This window comes from Phalacrocorax carbo, chromosome 19 (assembly GCF_963921805.1).
Source record: "Phalacrocorax carbo chromosome 19, bPhaCar2.1, whole genome shotgun sequence".
NCBI classification, from domain to species: Eukaryota; Metazoa; Chordata; class Aves; order Suliformes; family Phalacrocoracidae; genus Phalacrocorax; species Phalacrocorax carbo.
In genome coordinates this window covers 7,237,312-7,256,883 of record NC_087531.1, presented here as the reverse complement: position 1 = coordinate 7,256,883, position 19,572 = coordinate 7,237,312, and the positions used below count along the sequence as shown (strand labels likewise).

At 60.3% G+C, this 19,572-nt stretch overlaps 1 protein-coding gene and 1 long non-coding RNA gene across 2 annotated transcripts in view; one reads left to right on the top strand and one right to left on the bottom strand.

The window, feature by feature from the left end:
• Positions 1-1,996: 1,996 nt before the first annotated feature.
• On the bottom strand, positions 1,997-6,248 carry LOC135316274 (uncharacterized). Its single transcript, XR_010375691.1, has 2 exons — positions 5,847-6,248; positions 1,997-3,024 (listed from the first exon to the last, which is right to left on the bottom strand). It is a non-coding gene; the product is annotated as an uncharacterized LOC135316274 (long non-coding RNA).
• A 2,259-nt stretch (positions 6,249-8,507) lies between these two features.
• The window catches only part of ONECUT3 (one cut homeobox 3), a 32,167-nt gene continuing 21,102 nt past the window's right edge, over positions 8,508-19,572 (top strand). Inside the window, exon 1 of the mRNA XM_064469246.1 lies at positions 8,508-9,591. Within this exon, the coding sequence (XP_064325316.1) occupies positions 8,568-9,591 (1,024 nt within the window). The 5' untranslated portion in view covers positions 8,508-8,567. The remainder of the gene's footprint in view (positions 9,592-19,572) is intronic.

Below are 19,572 nucleotides of genomic sequence, written 5' to 3'. Positions count from 1 at the left end.
TTCAAATTTGCTTTGAAGCTGCAATTATTTGGGGGAGGAAGCAGAAGCTGGCCCTTCCCAACACACTTAAATTTGTTGTATTATTAACATGAGACCAGTGTTGAGAGCAGAGCCCACAGCAAGAGATCTCCCCCTCCCCAGAGACCTCAGAGCCAGCCTGAGCAGGCGATGGACACATGAAGGGGATGATAACATTGAGGTTTGCTCCCCAGGTTGTGGTCAAGCCACCCGTGTAGGGATGAGGGGGACACTGGGTACCAGCCAGCGCCTGCTCAGGCAGCTGGTCCCTGTGGTTCTGCATTGCCTTTGCTGTGCTGGGGCTGCGTGGGGGCTACAGGTCTCCACCAGAAGGTCTCCAGGCTGGTTGGAGCTGGCATCAGCCTCCCTCCCTTTCCCTGCTTAGGTCCCTGTGGACATTGTAGCTGTTGCTCCAGGTCTGCAATGCTTTTCCAGCCTCTTTTTGCTCTTCACTCTTTTCTGCATCTTTTTTTTCAGCTCCCTCCATCTGCTCCACTCCTCTTTCCCTCCATGTCATTTATCTCACAAACCCTGGGGGGTTTTCACCCACCACCATCGGCTCCACTGGCCCAAAGCCTCCCTGAAATGCCATGTCAGGGACTCCAGCACCCAGGGGAAGAGGAAGAGCTATGAAATAATCTCCATGGCTGGGTGAAACAGGGTCTGTTTGTGCACCAGCTGGATAAATCAGCCAGAAGACTCAGTGTCCGGAGCACACGTGTGTGCATTTAGCCCTTTATATGCTACATAAATGAAGGGCAGGAAACAAAAACTTCATCCATTAACGTAATGACATGTATTTCCCTGTTCTTAGGCCTGGCCTAGTCGAGCAAAACACTTAAGTACATGATTAATTTGAAGTCTAAGAGACTTAAGCACATGCTTAAGTGTTCTGCAGCTCCGGACCTAACAACAGAGGTTTCTACAGAGCAATCCGTGCTGACGACATGTTACAGAGGTGCTTAGATGTATGGATTAAGGGTGCCATAAACAGTTGAGATATTCTGTTTAAACAATCATTTGTTGACAAGACTATGCTAAGCCCATCGAATCCCTAAGTGATAGATATATGTTGTCTTTCCGAGTCTCATGCTGTATCAGCCATTGATTTTTTTCAGCCTGGATGCTAAGGTAACCTTTACCTGAGAGCTTAAGCAGAAAGCGATGAGTGTATGCTCACCGTACCAGCCACTGTTTGCATTGCTGGAGCCAGGACAAAGTGAAGGCTCAGCTTTGCATCCACCTGCATAGCATGAGGCTGCCCTGGACCGCTCCAAGAGCTGGGGATGAAGGAGCATGTCTGGCCAGTATTGCTCGGTGCTACAGCATGGGGGCGGCTGGGGACACTGGCCCAGGGACGCTTCCTCCTTCCCCAGAGGCACGAGCCTTTGCCAGGGTCTTGCTCCAGCCTAAATCACGTCTCAGGGTGGTTTCTCATCCCTGACCCACCACAGGTCACCCTAGGGAGGAGCAGTGTTGTCCTGCCACCCATCTCCCCACTCACTCAGCACCCACTTCAAGAGACATTTGTCTCCAGAGACCCCCGGGCTCCATCCCTATGTGGGCACTGTGTCAGGACACCCTTCTTTGAGATCTGTTTTAATCACATTTATACAGTGTTACCAGGGGAAGGAATCTATTGACAGCCTGTCTTCACATTTCTGTCAATTCTTCAGGAGACATCATTAAATCCAAGAGTGGATCTTAATTTAACGTGTTATCTAACGGGTTATTTAATTAGTTTTCAATACCCCCAAAAAAAAAAAAGTGGGGGAGGGTGGGGAAATGGGCTAAATATTGAGGGGAGGAAAAAAAAAAGAGAGCAAGATGATGAACACATCCAGGTTTCCCGGATCTACAGAGAAATCAACTCCTCGGCCCCTTCGCCCCTTCTCTTTCACGAGAAAGAGCCCTGTTGCATTTCCCCTTCTCCCCACTGTGTTCAATAATAAATGAAAATGGTAAAAAGCAATTCATACACAGGCTAAGCGTCTGGATTTATTATCAAGACAATTACACCAGGGAGAATTCCTGGAAAATTACTCTTCGAAGTCTCTCTCTGCCACCCCCTCCTAGTTTGGATAAATACAGCAGCAATTACTGCTGTGGGAGAGAGGAGGGCACAGGGAAAGGGGTGCCACCGCCTTGTGCCCCAGCTGGGCTGGCTCCCGGGGTGGCCTCTGCCACGGGGGTGGCTCTATGCCCGGGGCAGCAGTGAGTTTGGGGGGCAGGGGTGGGTTTGGGGGGCAGTGATGCACATGTTTCCCTTGGACAGGTCTGTGCGTTGAGTATTGGCTACGGCCAGCCAGTGGTCTCTGTGTGTGTGTCTGTGTGTCTGCAGGTGTCTGTGTGTCCGAGTCTCTGTGTGTGTCTGTGTGTCTGTGTCCAGGTGTCTGTGTGTAACAGCCCTGTGTGGATATGAGCCGCTTTAGATTATTTTAATGCCAAGCCCAGCATCACACAAGCAAGCCAGGGTGGGCGAGGGACAGGCCTGGGTGCCCCATCCTGCGGGGACCCGCTGCCCGTCCCCGCTGAGCCTGGGGCAGCTGCTGTGTCTGGCAGGTCCCTGCCTCGTCCCTGCTTCATCCCCCGGCCCTGCCTCAGTACCTGCTCTACCTCATCCCCGCCCCTGCCTTGCCCCCATCCCTGCCTCATCCTCACCCTCATCCTTGCCCCTGCCTGTCCCCTTCCCTGCTTTGTCTTCATCCCTGCTTCATCCTCATCCCTGCCTATTTCCATCCCTACCTATTTCTACCCCTGCCTTGTCCCCATCACAGCCTCATCTTTGTACTGTCCCTGCCTTGTCCCCTTCCCTGCCTCATGTCGCATTTTCCCTCACCCCCATCCCTACCTCATCCTTGCTCCTGTCCCACCGCTGCCTCCCCCGCATCTCCCCGCAGGACGCGCCGGCTCCCCGCAGCAAAATCTCCCAAATCGGGATCTTTTCGAAAAAGCAGAGACGCTTCCCGAGCCGGCAGAAGGAGCCTTGCGGCGACAGGAAAATACCTGCGGGAAACACAGAGAAACAGGGAAAATATATATAGCACATATAAAAAAACATGTATAGGGTCTCTTCCTATGCATAGAGCCTTATATAAATATTACGTATAAAATAACCCTATTGACTTCGCGTGCTCGCGGGGCAGGGCGTGATGCAGGAACGCGGCTGCAGCGGCGGGAAGAGCCCGGTTCGTCTCGTTTCCCCGCTGTTTCACAACTCACCGGCACCGGCTCCTCGGCACCGGCCCCTCCCCCGACCCCCCCGGGAGCCCCCGGGGAGCCTTTGGGGTGCTCAGAGACTCGGGCTTGGGGGGTCCCCGAAATGAATAAGGAGCGAAAAGTGGAAGAGGGTAGATGCGGGGGGGAGAAGGGAGCGACGGGCGTTTCGGGGGTCTGGGGGACAGCCCCCCCTCCCCGCCGAGCACCCACAAACTCGTTGCATGACTCACGTTGTAGTTTATAAATCCCCCCGCACCCCGGCTCGGGGACGGCCGGGCCCGACCGCGGAAAGACGGAGAGGGGACGGGAGGGAGGGGGGGAAACGGGAGGGGGGTAAATTATGTATATCCCACCTCGGAGCTGAGCGAAATCTCAGCGATTTTCACCGCTTTTCCCCCGCAAGCCCCGGCGGGGCCGAGCCCTCCCCGCCCCGCTGCCAGGGTGTAAAGTTCAGGGCTGCTCCGCCAGGAAATTTTGAAAACAAATTGCGAATGAAAGAGGCTCCCGGAGGCCCCCATTGGTGCTCCCGGAGCTGGGGGCAGCGGGGGGCGCCCGGCCCAGCCCCTGGTCGCGGGTGGGTGCGGAGCCTCGGGGCCGCACGGTCCCGGCCCGGGCTGAGCCGGAGCTCGGCGGAGCCGCTTCGTTCGGTGGAAACCTGCAGGGGTTACATCGAAAAGACCAACAACCCGTCCTCAAACTGCCCCCCTCCGGGGAGAAAATGGATAGGAAACCCCGCCCCGGCCCCGCTCCCCGCCGTTCCCCGCCGCTCCCGGGCACCGAGTTTCAGGGCGGCCCAAAGTTTCGAGGTAAACGAGAAAAGTCTCCGGAAAGGCCGTGGAGGGGTCTGTTTTCCTTCCCGCCCCTCCCCGCACCCCCAACGCTTGATTTTCCCCCGTTGCTGCCGCTTTTTCCCCTCTCCCAGCCCGGCCCCGGCCCGACCTACCGCGCCCGGGGGAAGGCGGGCGGCAGAGCCGGGCGGGGGGGGGGCAGCCCCCGGCGGGGGCCCCGGGGTGTCCCTCTCCCTAAACGCCTCCGGGGCCGATTCTGCGGGGAGAGGGACATTTTTCACCAATGGGAAAATTAAAAAAATATATATCTATTATATCCCGCAAAAGGGAAAGGAAAAGAAGCCGGGAGCGGCGGGGAAAGGGCCTGATCTTGCAGCTAAAATTGTCTTTAAATTAAAAAAAAAAAAAAAAGCCGCCGAGGGCTCAGAGCGGCGGAAGGGGGGGGCGGGGGTCGCAAGGTTTTTAGCAGAGGAAAAGGTTGGTGGGGAAAGGGCCGGGGTTTTTCCCGGCCGGAGGATTCCTGCCCGAAGCGCCACGACCCCCGCGGGGCACCGGGGGGACCCGGGAAAGGGCAAAGAGCACCCCAAAACGCGGGAGAGGCTGCGGGGGGGAGCGGGAGGTGCGGGGCTGGGGCAGCCCCGCCGCCCCCCCCCTCCCCCGGGGTGCGCGGAGCCCCACGGAGCAGCGCGGAGCCCCGCGGCGGGGGCGCGCAACGGGACCGGCTGGGATCGGGGCTTCGGTGCCGCCGCTGCGTCCCCCCCAAAGCGGGTATCCCCAAATCCCGCTTTAATAACCCCAAATCCGGGAGGAACTTTTCCGGCGTCGCTGTTTTTTCCTGCCTTGTTTTGTTTTGGAAGCGAAAGCGTTTTGAATCCCCTTCAAGAACCGGTATCAAAGTCTCTTTTTTTAAAAGCTATTGATTGCAAAAGTCTTATTTAAACCAACACATTTTAGTTTCTCACATTTTAAAACATCATCTGGGGCCCATTGTATGGAAAATCGATTAGCAGAAATTGCCACGCTCTTTGCCTCCCGCTTGATTGTTGTAAAATCGAGACATCCATAGGCAAAGGCTGGGCTGGGGAAGATTTGGAACCGAAATGAAAGGGTTTGCGAGGAATCTATAGGCACTAAATAATTCACCTGCCAGGCGACGGTGCTGTTATTTTGAAGCTTTAAAGAACTTTAAGGAACTTGGGCTCCCACAGGGGCAGCGCTATGGCGGGGTGCGCGGAAGCCGCAGCCCCGGCTCCTTCCCCTTCCCTGCCCGGTGAAACCGAACAGTTTATGCCCGGCCCGGTCCCGGCTCGCCGGCTGCAGGAAATACCGCCCGTGGGATGTGTGGGGGTTCCTGGCCGTGTGCTTTGGGCTTTCGAGCTGTTCCCGGGGCGGGAGAGGGGGGGAATAAATCAAAATAAAATCGGTGGGAGCGCAAAGCGGCCCCGGCAGACGGGGGTGCGGGAAGCAGTGCGTGTCCTGCCCCCGCACACCTTCTTACCCACACCCCCCGCCGCGGGCTGCGTGGCTGCCCGCCCCCGCCCCGCCGGGCCGGCCGGTTGCGGGACTGCCTCACCGATGCGGGAAGCCCTGAGAGCCCCGTTCCATTCCGGGAGGGGTCAGCGGGGGGCGGCCGGGGGGACTGAGCGGGGCTTTGCGAGGGCAGGAGGGTTGGGGGGGGGTGGAATTTGGGGGGGGTGGGGGGTTACTGGGTCCGCCCGGCTCTGTCCCCGCTCGTCCCGCCGGTCGCTCCCGGGGCTGCGGGGAGGGCCGGGCCGGGGGTGGGGGGGCTACCCTGGGCCCGCCGTCCCCCTCCGCACTTACCCCTCTGCGCCCCGGCACTGCCCGGCTCCTCCCGGAGCGCTGCCCGGGAGGCTGCGGAGGAGCAGAGGGATGGGAATTAAATAGGGAGCTCGGGAAGAAAAGAGGAGGCGAGGGAAGGGATCAATAACATCCAGCTGGCGAATGGAGACCGGGCCTCTCCCCTGCGCCGCGCCCCGGCCCACCACCGGAGCATCTGGGCGCTCCGAGAGGCTTCCCCGGGGCTGGGGCCGTCAACCCAGCCGGGCTCCCGCATCCCGCAGCGGCTCGTCCCGGGGAGCTCCCGCTCTCCCCCCCGCCCCGGCGTGTCTCGGTGCCTCTCGCCTAATGATATTGCATCGATCGGGGGGTGTGGGGGGAGCGGGCGGGGGGCGCGGGGCGGCCGCATTACTCATTTATGTCGCACTAATTACTAAAAAGTCTCTTTCTTTTTTGTTGTTTGCTCGGTGCAAAGCTCGGCCGAGGGCAGAGTCCAGCGCCTGCCCCGGGGGGGGGGGGGGCGGCGGTGCCGTGCGGGGGGTAGTGTGCGGTGAGCCGGGCCCGGGGACGCTGTGCGGGACAGCGGGAGCGCGGGGCAGCTGCGGGGATGGATCTATCGATGGGCGGTCGATGCACTATCGCCATTATTACACTCGATGAAACCCTTCCAGACGCGGCTATTTCATCCCTGGGTTGTTGCCCACCTCCTCCTCGCTGCGCACCTCGACATCCCCCCACCCCCAGTATCCTCTGGTGCCCCCAGCATCCTCTGGTGCTGCCCGGCTCCGGGCCCCCTCTGCCCACCCCTGCCCGGCTCTGGGCCCCCCCCGCCCATCCCGGCCTGGCTCCGTGTCCCGTTCCCTGCCTGGAAGTCCCCCCCGCCCACCTGGGTACCGGGCACTCTGCGCCCCACGCCAGAGCCTCCGGGACGCGGTTTCGGGGTCCTGCTCACGGCCCCCCCGGGCGAGGGGGGGAGCTGGGAGCGGGACACGGCCCGGGCGGGCCAGATTCCTCCCACATCCCAGCCGGGCCGGGCCGGGCCCGTGAGGGGGGGCAGGCGGTGAGGGGGGACCCCCCAGCTCCCCCCGGGTCATCCCCTGCCCACGGGTGACCGCCCTGCGCCCGCGTCCCGCCAGCTCGCGGGGCTGTCTTTTATTACATTGAGCTTTTAAGTGTCTTGGCGGCGGTGGGATGGGAGGGGATGGGATGGGGTGGGATGGGTGGGAAGGGGGGGTTAAAAGGCACTGAGTTCGGAAGGGATGTTAGATTTTGCTGAATTTCTCGCTGCGAGGCCGGCTGGCGGCTCGGCCCTGAGCGGGGCCGTGGCTCCCGTCCCGCGGGGAACCGGGACGCACGACACACACCACACACACACACCCCGCTGCTGCCCCACGCCGGAGCTCCCGGGCCGCCCGGGCGACCCTCGGCCGAGGGAGCCCGGCAGTGACCGGGGACAGAGCAGTCCCCGCGGGACCGGCGGGGTCCACCCACGGAAAACTAGGGATTTTATCTTTTATTTTCTCGGTATGTTCAATAAAGCTGGCGGAACCCGCACGTCCCGGCCCGGAGCCCTGGGCATGGCGGGAACCGCCCGCCGCCCCTCGGCTCAGGGCAGCGGGGCCGGGGCTGCTGGAAACGTGCGTGGGAAGGACACCGAGTCCAGCCCGGCCGGTGGCCTAAACCCAGCTCAAGTCGTCTCTTCACCCCATCTTCCTCCCTTTCCATTTTCCATTTCCATTTTCCCTTTCCCTTTCTCTTTCTTTCTTCCCTTTTCCCCAGTTCCCCTCCCCACGGCTACCCAGGGCCCCGGGACGCAGCGCCATGTGCCGCCCCACGCGTGTCCCTGTCACCCCGTGCCAAGGCAACCCCCCACCTCCCGGTAGCCTCCACTGCCCGGGAACGGGGACAGGCGCGGTGGGGGTAGATGAGGGCAGCTAGGCCCTTGGGGGGGGACGGGGCGGGGGGCGCTGGGGACAGGCGCATCCAGGGGTGGGGGCAGCCAGATATGTGCAGGGGAGGAGGGGGTCAGCCAGATGTGCGGGGGAGCAGGTGGGCACAGTGGTGCAGCGCCGGGTGCGGGGGTTATCACTCCGGGCGGGGTGGGGGAGGGCAGCCGGTACGGGGAGGGTCACGCCGGTGCGGGGGTCACTCCGGTGCGGGGGGTGGCCATGCGTGGGGGGGTCACCCCGGCGGGGCTGGGGGTGCGGGCGCGGTGCGGTTCCGCCGTGTACCGGGCGCCGCCGGCTGCGCTCCGCGCCCCCCCACCCCGCACCTGTGTCCGCCCCCCCCGCGCACCGGGAGGGGGGGGGGGGGGGAGGTGCGGCTCGGTTCGGCGGGGGGGGCGGGGCGGCGCTGACGTCACGCCGCGGCCCAGAACGAGGCTGCCGGGAGCCGGCAGCCGAGGGGCATCGCAGCCGCCCCGAGCGCACGCACAGCCCCGCACCGTGTTCCCCACTGCAGCGCACCGAGGCGGGCTGGGGCGGGCGGGAGCGGCGCATCATGCTGGCCTGACCGCGGAGCGCGGGAGATCGATCCCCCGAGTCTGAATTAATCCGGGCAGCGGGGGCGGCGGCGGCGGCGGCGGCGGCGGCGGTGGCGGTGGCGGTGGCGGTGGCGGTGGAGGAGGAGGAGGAAGAGGAGGAGGAGGAGGAGGAGGAGGAGGAGGAGGCGGCGGAGGCGGGGGGGTGGGGGAGGAGGAAGGCAGCGAGCAAGCGGGCGAGGCAGCGGCAGAGCCCGGCGGCCACCATGGAGCTAGCGATGGAGAACCTGGGCAGCCTGCACGGAGTCCCGCACTCGCAGCCCGCCGAGCTGCTGAGCCCGGCGCACGGGCGGCAGGGCTCCCACCGCAACCTGGTACCGCACGGCCGGCCCGCCATGGTCTCGGGCATGGCCTCCATCCTGGAGGGGGGCGATTACCGCACCGACCACAGCCTGGCCGCCCCGCTGCACCCCGCCATGAGCATGTCCTGCGAGTCACCCTCCGGCATGAGCCTGAGCAGCACCTACACCACGCTGACCCCTCTGCAGCACCTGCCGCCCATCTCCACCGTCTCGGAGAAGTTCCACCACCCGCACCACCACCACCACCACCCGCACCAGCGCCTGGCCGGTAACGTGAGCGGTAGCTTCACCCTCATGCGCGACGAGCGGAGCCTGGCCTCCATGGGCAACCTCTACAGCCACTACCCCAAGGACATGCCGGCCATGGGGCAGCCCCTCTCGCCGCTGCCCAACGGGCTGGGCAGCCTGCACAACGCCCAGCAGCCGCTGGCCCCCTACGCCCCCGGGGGCCACTTGCCCAACGAGAAGATGTTGTCGCCCAACGGCTTCGATTCGCACGCCGCGATGCTGTCCCGGGGCGAGGAGCACCTGGCGCGGGGTTTGGCGGCTCCCAGCTCGGCCATGATGCCGCCACTCAACGGGATGCACCCGCACGGGCACCCGCACGCCCAGCCCGGCGCTTCCCTCCTGGGCGAACGGGAACGCCAGGCCTCGGCCACCGGATCCCAAGGCGGTGGTTCTGGGCAGGTGGAGGAGATCAACACCAAGGAGGTGGCTCAGAGGATCACGGCCGAGCTGAAGCGTTACAGCATCCCGCAAGCGATCTTCGCGCAGAGGATCTTGTGCCGTTCCCAGGGGACCCTTTCGGACCTGCTGCGGAACCCCAAGCCCTGGAGTAAGCTCAAGTCGGGCCGGGAGACTTTCCGGAGGATGTGGAAATGGTTGCAAGAGCCGGAATTTCAGAGGATGTCGGCGCTCAGGCTGGCAGGTAGGGGCACGGCGCGGGTTTGCTGCCACGCACGGCCGCCCGCAAACACGCGCGGGGACCCCTCGCTCGCGGGGAGCCATGGCGGGGCCGGCTCTTCCCGACCTGGGTTTGAAGCCTTTAGAAGAAAGGGAAGGAAATTATTTTTAAGGCGAATTCCCCCCTCCCCGGGCCTGCTCCTGCCAGGGGGAAACGAGGGGTCCCGGGTCGGGGTAGCCACCCGCCTCCCCACCGGTGATTCCCGCCCGCCGAACCGGCCCCTTGTTCCCTCGGGCGGATTCTCGAGAGCCGCCGGCAGGCCCCGGCCCACGCTCCCCGCCGCCCGTGGGTGCGGGCTGGAGCCGCGGCCCTTCGTGGAGCTCCTTCGCCGTCCGTTGGGCACCGGCGCTCGGTACCGGAGAAGGGCTCTGGGCCAGCCCCGCCGGGAACCGGGCCGGGGGAAGGCGGGCAACGACGGGGCCGCCCTCCGCTCCCTCCGGGGCACCGGGTGCCGCGGAGAGCCCCCGCCGCCGTACCCCCGGTTCCCACCGGGACACACACACACACACACCGGCTGCTGTCCCGCAGCACCGCGGGTGCGGAGCGCAGTCCCCGTTCCCCGCCGCCGCCCCCGGTGGGGCCGGTCCGGCCTCGGGCCGGGGCTTTGCTGGAAAAAATCGCGTGTTCTCTCCACGACCGCGCTGTGGCTGCGGGGGGAGTGGGGGGGTGGGTGTCGGGGGTCCTCCGCTGGGGAAAGGCCCGGCTCTGGGTGCCCCGCACCCCCCGCCACCCCCTGGCACCCCCCGGCCCCCGGAGCCGCTCCAGCCCTTCCTCCCCCGGGGAGCTCCGATGGGCTGAAACGGGATGACCGTGGGGTAAAAAACGCGCGTGTATTGGGTTTTTTATTATTATTATTTGTTTGTTTTTAAAGAAAGCCGAGCTCCCCGTGGGGCGGGCAGAGGCCCCGCGCGGCGAGGAGCCCACCGTTATTTATGGAGGAGAGCAGCGTTCATATGTATTTAGTGTAATTCAGTTGCTCTTTAATTAGGGCAGGGTAGTGGCATCTTTTAGTTCCAGTCGATGCCCTATTGAAAAGCAGTTAATAGAATGCAAATTGTTCCCAGCTTTACAAGGTTCTGGTAAATAAAGATTTAAACACTGCCGCGATCGGCCGTTTAATGCCCCCGTTGTTCGGGCTAATTGAGCGGCGGGTGGTTGGGTTTCGAGTCGCCAAGAATTGAAATAATAACTACGATGATGAGGATAAAGCTGGGGCCGAGGCGGGGTTGGTCCCTGCCCGCCGGCCAGGCTCGGGCTCTGGCCCCGCAGCCATCGCCCCGCTCCTCCCGCCGCCTCGGGAGAGGTTTATTCTCCCCAAAAATGGTTTTTATTCCCCAGCGCCGAGTTTTTCTCGGTCCCAGGAGCGCCTTGGAGGCGTTATTGATGGAAATTAAACCACACACACACACACCCCCTCCCCGATTTCCTGGAGACAGAGGGGAATTTTTTGCTTTCTGCGAAGACAAGGAAAAAAAAAAAAGAAAAAAAACCACAACCCACCACCAAACCAACCACCCCGCCATGAATCCGCCTGCCTCGAACCCCGGGTCCCCACGCGGGACCGGGCCCCGAGCGGCCCCAGCCCTTTCTGGGGGGGGGGTGTTTCCCGCCCTCCCCGCGGCCTCTCCCGGCCCGGCCGCTTTGTTCCCGGCCCCCGGCCCCGCTGCCGCCCCGCTCGGCCCCGCTTCCGTTTCGCTCCTCCCGCCGTTTCGTCCACCCGAGCCCGTCCGTGGGGCAGTTTAAGCCACTCGGGCTCAGCCCCCGGCCCGGCTGCCTGGAGAGGTGGGTTATATGGGAGGGGGTCGCCCTGGGGGGGGGTCCGTGCCCGGCCTCCCCGATCGGTGCAGGCCAATCCCCTCCGTGACCCGATCCACTCGGGGCCACCGGCCGAGCCCGCTCGTCCTTCCCGGCCGCCCCGGGCTGGGGGACTGGAGGAGGGCGGGGGGGCGGGCCGGACGGCTGCAACTCCCCCCTCCGGCAAGCAGGGAAGGGTCCCCTTTCTCCCTGGGGAGCGATCGGCTTTTTTCCCTCTCAGTGAAAGCAGGAAAAAAATTAAAGCAAAAATATTGTTAAACAGAGGGCATGCCCGGGGCGAGGGCTGGTCCCTGTCCTGAGCCTGGTCCTGGTCCTGGTCCCGGTCCCGCCCGGCTGCCTGAGTCTATCTGATGGATTAGTCCGAGTCAGTAAATCGCGGATCAATAAACACGCCGGGCCCCTATAAATGGCAATTGCTGCTTTTCTCCTTTTTCCACTCCAGTTCCTCCCCCCCACCCCGCCGCCTCGTCCGCAGATGAACCATTAATTATTCAGCCGGGACCCGGGCTCCCCCCGTGGGGCTCAGCAAAATAGGGGGATCCCACGGGGAAACATCTGGGTAGCAGCTGGCGGTGCCCGGCCCGGCCCCTCGGGCCATCCATCTCCGTGACTCGCTGCCACGGACGCAGCACCCCCCCTCCCCCCCCCCCCCGAGGTCTACAAGCTCTACAAACTTCGTGACACCCCCCCCGAGGTGTGCGAGGACCCGTGGGTAGTGGGGAGCTCCCACCGCCGCACCTTTGGGGGGGTCCCTGTGCGGCGGAGCCGGACTCTGAGTTCCCACCCGCGATTCCCTCACCCGCCATCCCACTCCCTCGATGCCCGGAGCGGGGGCGAAAAAGGCATCGGCTTCGTTCTCGTGGGGTGACGTGGGAAAGGGGTGCGTCCCTGCGCGCCCATCCCCGCGTGTCCGCGGAGGGCGGTGGGTGCCCTCCCACCACGCGTGTCTATGGGTGCGCTCGCATCCTGCCGGACCCCCAGCTGGTGGAAACCCCCTCCCCGCCACTGATTTATTCCGACACTCAGGGCTAGGAAATTCGCTCGTGTTTATTACTCGGGAAGGTGACAACGTCGTTGTGTCCCTTTCGCGACACGGTGGCTCCCCGCGTCCCTTCATCCTCAGCCCGAACGAGGCTGCTCTGTCCTCCTGTGTTTTTCCCCGAGACGCGTGTCTCTGCGGGAAATTCCTCCCCCTCCTTGCGTGAAGCCTTTGAGCCGCGGGTGGGTGTAAGCCCGGCCCGGAGGAGCCGGCCCCGCCGCGACCTGGTCGCTGCCCGCGCCCCCGGCGGCAGCGCGGTCCCGCGTGGGCTCCGCGGCCGCCGGGGTCGGCTGGTTCTGCCCCAAAGCGCTTCTCGGGGCGCGGGGCCGGGGGGAACCGGGGGGGGGTGTGCCGAGCTGCACCCCCCGAGACCAGGCCGTTCCGTCTCCTTCGGCATTTTCTTGCCCCTTTCCCCGCCCGTCGTTCTCTTTCTTTTCCCTTTAGCCCCCCCCCCCCGCCCCCCCCGGTTTTCGTTCTCCTCTTTTTTGTTTTCGTTTTCTTGTTGTGTTTTATTTATTTTCTTGTCGTTTTTTTTTTTTTCTGTGTGTGTTTTATTTATTTTCTTTTCTTGTTTTATTTTCTTTTCGTGTTTTATTTTCTTTTCGCCTTTCCTTTCCTTTCCTTTCCTTTCCTTTCCTTTCCTTTCCTTTCCTTTCCTTTCCTTTCCTTTCCTTTCCTTTCCTTTCCTTTCCTTTCCTTTCCTTTCCTTTCCTTTCCTTTCCTTTCCTTTCCTTTCCTTTCCTTTCCTTTCCTTTCCTTTCCTTTCCTCCCCTCCTTTCTTGCTTCTTTTCTTTTCTTTTCTTTTCTTTTCTTTTCTTTTCTTTTCTTTTCTTTTCTTTTCTTTTCTTTTCTTTTCTTTTCTTTTCTTTTCTTTTCTTTTCTTTTCTTTTCTTTTCTTTTCTTTTCTTTTCTTTTCTTTTCTTTTCTTTTCTTTTCTTTTCTTTTCTTTTTCCCTCTCCTCCCCGGGCTTTCTCCTCCGAGCAAATCTCCACCGCACCACGAACAGCCGTTATTCAAAAACAAAATGAAAAAACAATCACCAAACCCACCCCAAAACTGCGAGCACGATCGCCGCACCGGGCCAAGGCAAATACCCCAGAGCTCTGGCAACGCCAATAATTAATGCCGGTAATTAATCCTGCGAACTAAGGCACAGAATTACCAGGGACGAGAAATCAGGGACGAGATCGCGCAGCGTAAGACCACGGGAAGTGTATATAATTTTTTTTCACGAGTTTTTTCTCAATTTCAGCCTCTTTCAAACGACTTCGGCCCGAGGACGGGGCCTCCCCGCCGCGGGCTGCGGGCTCGGCACTGCGGGCGGCTCCGGCGGGCAATCGCGGCCGGTTTCGCTGCTTTCGTGGCCGAGGCGGTGTCTGTGCGAGCGGGAGCCGAGCCTTTCCCCGTCGTAAAATGGGGGAAAACGAGAGTTTGGGGCTGCGGGCGGCGCCTCCCCCCGCGCGGAGAGCCGCCCCCGCGGGAAAACGGAGAAAGAAAACGAGACAGGCGAGGAACCCCTTTTCCCCGTTGGGGGAAAAAAAATTGTTTTTTCCTTAAATTTTTCTTATTTTTTTTTTTATTATTGGGTTTGGGTTTTTTTTCTTTTTTTAAGCACGTTAATAACAGGCAACTTCTTCCGCCAGCGCGGGGCAGCCACCGCCGGCACCGCACCCCGCACCGCTTAACCCCGCACGGCGCCGAGCCCCGCACGGCCCCGCATCGCCAACCCGCACCGCGCCCCGCACGGCCCCGCATCACCACCCCACACTGCGCCCCGCACGGCGCCCTTATCAGCGCGGCGGGGCCGCCTCGCTCCGCCCCCGGCTGTTTCCCCGTTCGCTCCTAATCTGCACCACCGAAGGGGCCAATAAACCTCCCGTCGGTTAAATATTAAATCGGGGCCCCCCGTCCCCCCCACCCCAGGAGGAACTAACGTCCCCTCCCTGCGGGGTGGCAGCTCCAGGAACACCCCATGCATGTCTGTGGTGTCCCGCTTCCCCAATCCCCCCCTTCCAGGGCTCATTGCCATCCCGGGGGGACCCCCCAGCCCCACGGCAGAGCAGGCACCCAGTGACCAACGCGGGGCCTTTCCTGCCGCCTCCCCAGGTTGGGGTGCATGGTTTGGGCAGGGGTTTTGTTGGTTTTTTTTTCCCCTTTTTCTGGGTGTCCAACACCGGGGTGATATATTTTTTTTTCTCTCCATCCTGTCAATCGCCACTGAAACCATAAGGGAGAGATAACAGAGAAGAGAAAACTCTCAGAGTGACCTTTGAATCAATTTGAAAAACCTCATTTAACTGATAAGTCTTGAAAGGCCCAGAACTAATTTGAAAATACATCTATTAAAATCTCATTGCTGCTGCCTGGGAGCTGCTGGGAAGGGTGTTCGAGGCGACTTCCTGGGGTCGGGGGAGCCGGGAGAGCAGGTTTAAGCCCTGGTCAACAAAGAGAATGCAGAGCTGCCTGTAAAACGATGGGGCTTAAACCAGGAAAGAAAATAAGAATATTAAAAGAAAATTGGTCCTTCTTCCCCAGCTGGTGGGGAAAGGGGAGATTTACAGTGTTTTCCTGCCATAACCAGGCACAGAGTCTGGGATTGCAGACAGAATATTGGATTATTTTTTTTTCCTTAGTCCTCCAGAAAACAAATCCAATATTTTCTCATTCTGCTCAGATGCGGTTGCAGGGCCGGGCAGCCTGTGCCTCTGTGAGAGGGCAGCCAAGTCCCAGGAGGGGCCGCGGGGGGAGGCTCCGCCTGCGCTCCCCTCGCAGGGGGTCCTGCCCAGCTTCCTCGGTGCCATCGAGCAAATGCCAAAAGTGGGGATGAACGTGGGGTCTGCCAAAGCAGAGGAAGGGGAGGAATGGTGAAAGGCAGAGGAAGACCAGAGACAGGGCCCGGGCGCCTGTTTCGTGCCCTGGGAACACCCCACCATGCCCTGGGCAGGGCACCTTGCCTCCCCCCAGCACCCCTCTGGCATCACCGGGGTGTAGAGGACCCAGAAATCCCTTATGGAAACATCCCGGGCACACGGGGCTCCACAGGCGAAGCCTTCGCAGGGCTCATGGCAGGGCAGTGATGGCCAACATGCACCACCAATTAAAAAAAAAAAAAAAAGAGGAAAAATTTAAAAAAATAAACCCCACCAGAGCCTGGCTCAGAAGGGTCTGTGGTTCTGTGCCTGGGGATTTGAAGACCCAAACTGTCCTCCCACTCAGGACCCTGGGGTGCTGTGCCTTAGGACGGGCTGTGTTTCCAGTAGGAATCACTGCCTCCCTGGGTGCGGTGGAAGCCGGACCCGTCACCTCCCAGCCCCGGCACCCAACTTTTCCCCAGCTGCAGGGGAAGTTTCTCCCTTGCCAACTGATTCCCTGAGGTTTCTCAGAAGGGCTGGGGGAGCCTGGCACCCCAATACTGAGGGAGACATTAGGCAGCTTCGATCTGCCCTACCCACTGCACCCGTACGGCTCTGCCATAGCTCCTTTTTCAGAGCTGAGCTGCCCCGAGGAGCACAAATCCTACAGCTCAGCATGGAGCTGAGGCTGCCCCATGCTTTGATCAGCACAGGATGTGTCCCATCCACCTGGGATGTGCTCTTGGCTGTCGCCCTCCACCCACAGTGGGTCTGGGGTCAGCCCCTGGCTCTGAAAACTGGTGAAAAAGGGAAGTTGGAGCCAAAAATTTTCTCCTCCAGCCCACCCATCTGCAGCCAAAAGCGATGCTGGGTGGGTGCAGCGGGAGCGATGCAGGTCTGTGCCAGGGCATTGAGGGGCCGGCGAGCAGCCAGCAGCAGGTTTTGGCAGCCGAGTGCTTATAACCGGCTCCGCTCAAGACAGTGGCCATCAAGTGGCAAGATTTTGCTGATTAAAGAGAAATTTAAAAATCTCATTAACACCTCAAATGATATAGAGCATCTCCAGCAGGATTAAAACCAAGGCGGGGTTGGACAGGCAAAACGGATGATGGATTTTTAAAACATTGGGGTTGTTAAAAAATAGCAAAACAAAAAGGCAACCTGGATTCTCTGTTGCTGCAAGGAGGGGCCAGGACATTAAAAAATAAAGACCCAATATTAAAAGCAAGAAATATTTGCACAGACATGGTTAGGATTTCAAGAATGACCTTAATAACTCTTGTCTTAACATATATATATCTATTCCGTTAGGGATGTGCTCCGTCACTCTAAGTCCGGGTGGTTTCTGCAGCACAAGGCGAGGAGGTGCAGAACTTATTTAAAAGGAATTCAATCAGGTTCAAGGTGTTTCTCGGGTGGGGCCTGGAGAAGACAATGCTTCACGGGAGCAAAAGTGGGGCTGGAGGTGCCTCATGGTGAGAGGACGGGCACCCACGGTGGGCGGGGTGCCGGCAGAGGTGATGGGCTGAGACGGGCAGGGCTGCAGTGAGGGTGTTCCAATTCCCTGGCCCCATCCTGCTGTGGGTTCTGACTTTTTGCCCCCTCATTAGGGATCAGTGATGGTCCTTTCCTTCACCTTCCCATCCCCAGGGTTTTGCCCCCAAGCTCTGCACTGGAGGACCTGGTCCCTCCAACCAAACCATGCCCTGATTTTGACTTGGTGTCACCGTGAGCTGAGTTGGGGGAGCTGGAGGTGGAATTTTCTGCCTGGCCTTTAACCAGATGCCACCACCGCTGCCCTGCATTGGACAATGTCCCCGCTGGGAGACCTGGACCCGCCATCCTGCCTTGGTTCAGTACCTCTGTGATTGTCCCTCTTCTTTTTCTGTTCCCAAACCCAAGGTATTGAAATCACCAAGAGGGAGTGACCCCTTCGGGGACTGGGAAGCCTCGTCGCCCCGGGCAGGCTGGGGGCGGCTTGGCTCTGCCGGCTTGGGAGAAGGAGCCCAAAAACCCCCGTGCAGGAGCCTGCTGAGGGGAAAGCAGGGGCTGGCTGTGGGAAGGTATTTGCTGGCACTGGCCGTCATCTCCTTTCTTGCAGAGCAGCGAGGAAAACCCTGGCATCTTATAAAAAAAAAAAGAAAAAAGGAAAAGCAAATTGCAGCTTTTTCTGCTGATGGTGGTGCCAGCAGCTGAGCCCAGGCCTTGGCAGGAGGAGGCAGCAAAGGGAGCAAGGGGCTGTGGCTCTCCCACCCAGGGCAGAGGAGAACCAAGGTCTCTTGCTGTTGGCATGAATCCAGGGAGCCCTAAATATCAGGGGCTGGTGGGCTCGGAGCGTGCTGGAGGGGCTTGGTGTGTGGCATGGCTCTGCAGGGCACAGCTGGGAACCCAATGCATCAGGTTTGGCTGTCAGGGACCCTAAAAAACCCGAAGGGGACCAAAATCAGGGGAAGCACCTCGTGCCAAAGTGGTTTTCAAAGGACTGTGAAGGTGATGGTCTCCCCAAGGAGCCTCTGCAGCGGTGCCCAGCATGGGGAGGGCCCAGCCCTGGGAAGCCGAGAGCCACAGCAAGACTGGCTCTGGCCACCGGGAATGTCCCAAAGCCTCGTCCCCCCTCCCCACACCAAGCGCCACCACGCAGCTGAAGGGACATGAGCCATGACTTGGTCGTGGGTTGACAAGATTGAGCATCAGCAAACCCCACCATGCCTCAGTTTCCCCACATATGAGCATGGGGATGGCAGTGCTTTTACAGAGTGTAGGAAGACACCAGCGCCAGGTAATTAAAGCCGAGGAGGTCAGTGATGCCATGTGAAAGGCCAAACCTTTAGGCTGGAAGACGAGCTCCGGAGAGCAATGCCCCTTCGTGGGAGTCATGCTACCCTCGGCCAATGAAAAGCAGGTAATGAGCAAGCTCTCTCCATTAGGGATGAAATTGCAAATGTATTGGGAGCTGCTGACGGGCGATGGTATCAGGGGCTGACAGAGATAGCAGCAGCTCTGCTTTGCTGCTGGCAAAAGCTGCTCCCACTGCAGAGCATCACAGACCCCGGCACCCGGCGCCTGTCACAGGGCTGGGGAGCGCAGCAGCACGTGGCAATGCCAGTGATGCCTGCAAGCAGCACACCATCCCTTGCAATTTCTCCAGAGGTCTGGCCCTACTCTGTATTCTTTCCCCATCTTTCGAGCGTCCCTTGTCTGCCCTGGACCTGCCACCCCCCCAGATAAATTACAACCCGGGATGAGGGATGGATCCCGGCTGGATTTTGCTCAATGGATGGACCAGCATCTGGCTCAAATATGATGCTCAAAAAAGCACTGGGGTTGGTGCCGTGATGGTTTGTGCTTCCAAATCCCCCCCAAGATGGGGGGGTCCCTTCCCCATCTGCCTCCCAACTTGCTGGGGCTGAGGAGGAGGAGAGAGGGTGAGAGAGTGGCACTGCACTGCCAGGCTGCGAAGTCACCCAGAGGAACCCAAGGCTTTAACAACAGGCTTCTGGAAATGGATCCATGGATCAGTGTCTGCCTTTAGTTCTCTTTTTGGGGCCAAACCTCTGGATTTTTATGACATTTCTCATGCTGAAGGCAGTGAACCCCTACCCTGATATTCCCAGGGGGGCTCCTGCTGGACCCCCCCAAAGCCACTGACCTGCCTGCCTGCAAACACACGCAGCCAGAAGCGGGACCCATGCTTGATTTAGGGCATTTAATTTGCTTTCTGTCACGTGTTTTTGGTGAGGTGGGTGTTTGCACATGCACCTGCGTTGCAGCTGGTTTCAGTTTGGCTGGGTCAGAAACAGGGTGACAAGAGGCGAGTTGAAGATGCAGCGAAGGGTGCAGGTATTGTGGGGTGCTTTGTGTGCCGAGAGAAGAAGAGTAATTGAAAAATAAGTCGTCCAAATCAGGGCATTTATTCAAAATGATGCTGATTTCAAACTAACTTTCTTTTCCCAGGGTCAAAAAACATCTCCCCAAAACTGAAACATCCTCTTGCGCCCCAAATTGATGATACCCAGCCACCCCTCTGACTTCAACGCCTCCAAGAAAAACCCCAATTATTTATTGGCTTTGATTTTTGGCACCATCGCAAGGTGGGTGCCCGGGGATGGAGGAGGATCGGCCCCGCTCTCCGCACGAGGAGATGCAGCTTAATTGATACAGGCAGAGCCGGGATCTTCATCCCCAGGGTGCCCTTACGGCCCTGTCATCTCCCCCAAGGGGGACCTTGGGAGGATATTG